General features: G+C 38.5%; 1 protein-coding gene across 3 annotated transcripts in view; it reads left to right on the top strand.

The window, feature by feature from the left end:
• The window catches only part of ube3c (ubiquitin protein ligase E3C), a 31319-nt gene that overhangs the window by 11976 nt on the left and 14418 nt on the right, over nt 1-4925 (top strand). For all 3 annotated transcript variants that reach the window (XM_032504345.1, XM_032504343.1, XM_032504344.1), the window contains exons 15-16: nt 2146-2250; nt 2908-2995. In XM_032504345.1, coding sequence (XP_032360236.1) covers nt 2146-2250; nt 2908-2995 — 193 coding nt within the window. The remainder of the gene's footprint in view (nt 1-2145; nt 2251-2907; nt 2996-4925) is intronic.

Raw genomic sequence — 4925 nt, 5'->3', positions numbered from 1 at the left:
AATGAGATTTTTGATAAATAATCATCAGTAATGTGGAAATAAAGACTAAGTAGGTAAAAGCAAATAATAGAACAGTTACAGCAGTCTGTTAAATTCAGAAAAAGACATCACTTTACTGTAATTCAACCTTTAAAACCAGGAAAAGACACCACTTATGCCATATTACAATATCCAAAATTTAAGACGATATCTAGTCTCATATCATGATACTGATATAATATCAGTATACTGCCCAGCTCTGCGTGTAATATTTACAAAAAAACTTCAGATTGATTCTGTTGATACCTGAGATCATAATTCATGAAATTTGACACATGGGGTAATCCGTGTGTAGCCCCTCTGTGCATTAAGCGTATAGTGACCTAATACGTTGTCTATGTTAGTGGAAATCAAGCATGTATGCATGAGCAGGCAAAGACAAGGTGGAGCGCTGCCATGGAGGTCATCCATTGGTTATTTATCCAGAAGAAATGAGGCAGAAAACAGCATTACTTTCATTCTCCTCGGTTCTTTTTTCCATTCCACATCTTCCTTCTAATTCGCCCCTTTCCTTCCCTCCATTCTCCATCAAGGAAACGGTAATAAAGCAACTTTGTTTTGGGCTGTTAGTCCTTGACAGAAAGATTTAAAAGTTAACACTGGCGTTCTGTAAAAGGTGGCAAATACTTGAAGAGCACGTCAGGAATTTTCATAAAGATCTGATCAAAGGCCTCTTGTCAGCTAAAACGACCCATTAAAGAAGTGAGGAGCAGGGGAAATGCATTTTCCAAATTGAACAGTGGGATTTACAGTCAGTTTAACGCTGCTGACCCCTAACACGCTAATGTTTGGTTCGTGTCATCAGCCGTACCTCCCCATCTTTTATCACCTCCATTGTCGAGCTATCTATTTAATTGAAAGAAGTTAATTGAATGAAAATGATCAACTAAGCTTGTATTAATATTGCTAATGGAACTTTCTTCTTGGCCATGTTTGGAGAACAATGTCACGCCGGAGTTTGGGAAAGGCCCATTAAGGTTTGCACTTAACCTGATGGGCTAATTAAGGAATGCTTATTCATTCCCAGAGTCAAGGGGTAGGCCTGCTCCAAACCCATCGCCACGCGCCTTTTACAGCATTTTGCACTTGCCATTATTGCAGACACTGCTTGCCTCGCAGTGATTGGCTGCCATTGATTGTTGCTCTTTGAAAATGACGTGCTTTAGAAAAGAACATTTCAATTGAAATAATCTAGCCTGGGTATTATATGGAAATGGACTGGCTGTAACTTTTATGGCAGGCATAACAGCTCCCTTAATGAATCTTCGTGCAATGACATGCTGGAGGTTATATAGCGGATGTTTGACAGGACTAACCCATTATGTCCAGTCAAAGGAGGCTAAAACCTTAAAGTTTCCCCGTTATATGTGTTACTTCAAGATTTTTTTTTTAAGGAAAAGTTGATTTTCGATTTAACATTGTGGCAGGTAGACATTGTTCAAAACACAAAATTGTTTATTTTTGTAGAGAGTGCATTTTCATTGATCATATTTGATCTGCATATTTTTGCATAGCTTTTCAAGCACATGCAAGTAATAGTTGAGACAAAAGCAAACTGATCACTTCAGAGTACAGATAGTAAGTGTAGCCTACATTAATGGTCACCTGAAATGGCTCCGGGCATGTTACAAAGTCACAACATAACTTCAAATTGAAATGTTGTTGTAATCCTGAGCCGTCTTCAGGCCAGTCGAGAGCCATGCTTGTGCTTGCATTGCTGTGAACCAATGCTGCCTTGTCTTTTGCATTCTCTTTCTGATGGCTGATGTCAGCAGACCTCGCCAGTAATTAACAGGGCTGGACATTGAGGGACGGCACAGATCGTTTTTCTTTTATACTCCCCATAAATGGCGCACTAATGGCTGAATTCTCAAATTGCTTTTTTCCCCTTTCTAAGCGAAGGCCCATCATCCTCTTGAACAACCTATACACAGAGAAACCTCTTTATCATTAGTGTTGTTTTTTCCACTTTGAAAAGTACTTAAAATGTACATTTCTTAATCTTACAATAAAGTGGATTTTGTGCGGATATAATTGCCTGAGTAAGAGATGTTAATGTGATGTGTGTCTGGGTGTGCCTCTCTGTCTGTGTTATCTACTACCCAGGTCATCACTAACTTGGTGAAGATGGTGAAAGCTCGCGACATAAGACGACCCTTCTGTCCAGCAGGTCATTGGCTTTCCGAGGAGGTCAACATCCGCGCAGATAAGGTAATTGACTGTCATCACAGCTGTTTAGGTTTCTTATGTATTCATTGTTGGATGTGATATGGCAGATTTGAGCCTCATTTTGAAATCTGTGAATAAAACAACTAATAATCTGGAGCTGTATTCACAAAGCTTCCTGATTAGAGTTGCTCGCAGTGGTAAAATTGAGTGACTATTCAAAGAAATACGTATTTTTCTGTAATCAGGTAAATGCTTTTTAAAGTGTATTTTAGTTCTGAAGACGGCTGTTTTCTGTTTAGAAGTAGGGGGAGGTCTTTTACGCGCATTAAAATATATTTTTAAGCAGAGAAGTAAATGGTAAGAGGCAGGACAGACATCCAGACACAATTTTGTTGGGTTGGTTGGTTAATTATCCAGTTTAATAAATTAGTAACAATTATTTCCAATCTATATAGCAGAAAGTTAGAAAGTGATTCTGAGATTAAACCAGAAAAGAACAATCTCTCTTAAATAACCACAAACAATATGAATTAACAGTCAGGAAAAAAAGATTTATGAAAACAAGTTTTAAGGGGATATTAGGGGTGTTTTAAAAGAAGCTTTTTTTTTCTGAGAGTATATTCAGAGCTTTGATGTCTCAGATCTAGACCAAAGGCACTGGCAGAAATCTGTTTCATTCCCTGCTTCTCTTCTCTCCAGGTCACCCAGTTGTATGTCCCTTCTGCAAGACATGTGTGGAGAACGCGAAGGATGGGCCGCATTGGACCACTTCAGTCAACACTTGATGGTAGTGTAATCTAACTATTTTTTTGTTGTCACAAACCCACTTTGATCTAAAAAGCAATAACAAAAAATATATATTAGTTAGTTAAATGTGGGTCTTTGAGTAGCCCAATGCAATTTGAAAGAAAAAGTTTTGCTGTTAAGTGTGCAAACAAATATGGCAGGAAAAACCTTCTGAGACCTTTTGAGAAAAAAAATTTAGGGCAATTTTCTGTGTCTTAGAATATTCTTTGCAGTATTTTAATCAGCTGTAACTTTAATCAGTAATATTAATAAGCAACTTGATGGGTGTTGTACAGGTATAGAGCACAGAACTACTTCGAAGGCAAGGAGTAAAGCGTTTTGAATGATACACAGTAATGCTGGTTTCAGCTTGAAAAAGAGCTCAGGAAATCGTCCTAATTGCTGTCCAAAGTCACCTTATCCATGTTTGCTTTTCCTCTCCTATGAAGCTGTGCATTGATATTATTTCACATATAAGCTAAGAGTCATCTCCTTAGTTTCTATCTGTAGTAAATTGACGAAAGAAGTTTGGATGCATATTGATCTGTGCATCGATGTGGGTGTAGAACATGATTCTCCCAAAACAAGGGCCTTAAAAAAGCCTCATAATGTAAAGATTTCTTTCACAGCACTTTTTCTCTTCATTGACTCAATTAGGCACTCAGAGGAAAATACGCAGACAGGGCTTCATCTTGCTCACTTTGAGCCATCCCAGGTTTCTGTGAAGTATGGTGTGAAAACAAGCTGATAACAATGTGTGTATGATCTGCCTAATGCCACTCACAGGCTGTATGGGATAAATTCAATTAGTGTGAAAGTGCCTGATGAACTCAGCCACATCTGGTCCATGTGTTTGTCTGGCCTTTTCTCATTTCCTTAAATGGACAGGCCCTTGGCTGATGAATGAGCAACTTATTGACCACTCAGAGGCCATATTTCTCCTCAAAGATGGAAACCTGATGGGAAAATGCAGATCAGATTGACTAATTGAGCAGAATAATTGAGCTGCAGTGGATGCAAACTGTGGAGCAGTTTAGCTTTTGTGGCAATTTTTTGTGTGGGCTAAACAGTCTAAACCCAAAGTTTAATACAAAACAAACATCAGCTTAATGGATAGAGCCCGGAAGCTCACAGTTGGGTTAATTAAAAAGGTGTAGAATGGATGGAAATGTCTTTAATGGCTGGCTTGTAAACAGTGGACTAGGTCTTACTTACAGAGGTTAGCAGTGAGGAAGGTAATGATACTGTTAGATGAGTTTTACACACAGAGGAAACATGATGTTGGGAAGTTTCCTCCAGATAAAGTTTTCCTATATAAGGATTTTAATCCCTGTCAGATAAATTCCTGTCAACTTTTAGTTGACCCTGACCGGGAAGGCAAAATAATCTTTATATGTCTCAATGTCACTTATTAATGATGAAGGCCCAGTTGCCAAGATAAACATGTTATTATCTTATTAAATAAAAACAAATCTATGATAGAACAATTGTAAGATATGAATGTGTTTGGAAAAGTAATTACCACAATCAAAATATTGGAATGCAATTCTGGGTGCTATTTTTTATCAGTTTGAGTTTCATTCAACTTGAATTGACAGTAAAAAGAAAAAGATGTCTCTGCACTGCACTGATGGAGTAGCCTGGAAATCCAGACCCAAATCCGAAAGATTTAGGGTCTGGCATCCAGTAATGAAAGTAGCCCATCTCGAGGGGTGGTACCAAGCGTGTATTTAAAAATCTAACTGCATGCAATTGGATAACACTACAACCAATCACAACAACACACGGGTGATGTATCTAGAGTGCCAGAGATACGCTTAGCTACTAGCGGAGCCAACTGGTAGTGTAAACTGTCGTCATCCGTTTAGCTCGCCTCTGGCGATGTGATTGGTGCATCTCGGCTACAAGGGTATAGTTAATGAGCAGCATTA

Source organism: Etheostoma spectabile, chromosome 22 (genome assembly GCF_008692095.1).
Source record: "Etheostoma spectabile isolate EspeVRDwgs_2016 chromosome 22, UIUC_Espe_1.0, whole genome shotgun sequence".
Taxonomy (NCBI): Eukaryota; Metazoa; Chordata; class Actinopteri; order Perciformes; family Percidae; genus Etheostoma; species Etheostoma spectabile.
Note: the sequence above shows the minus strand (reverse complement) of the source record. Positions and strands in the feature narration are given on the sequence as shown.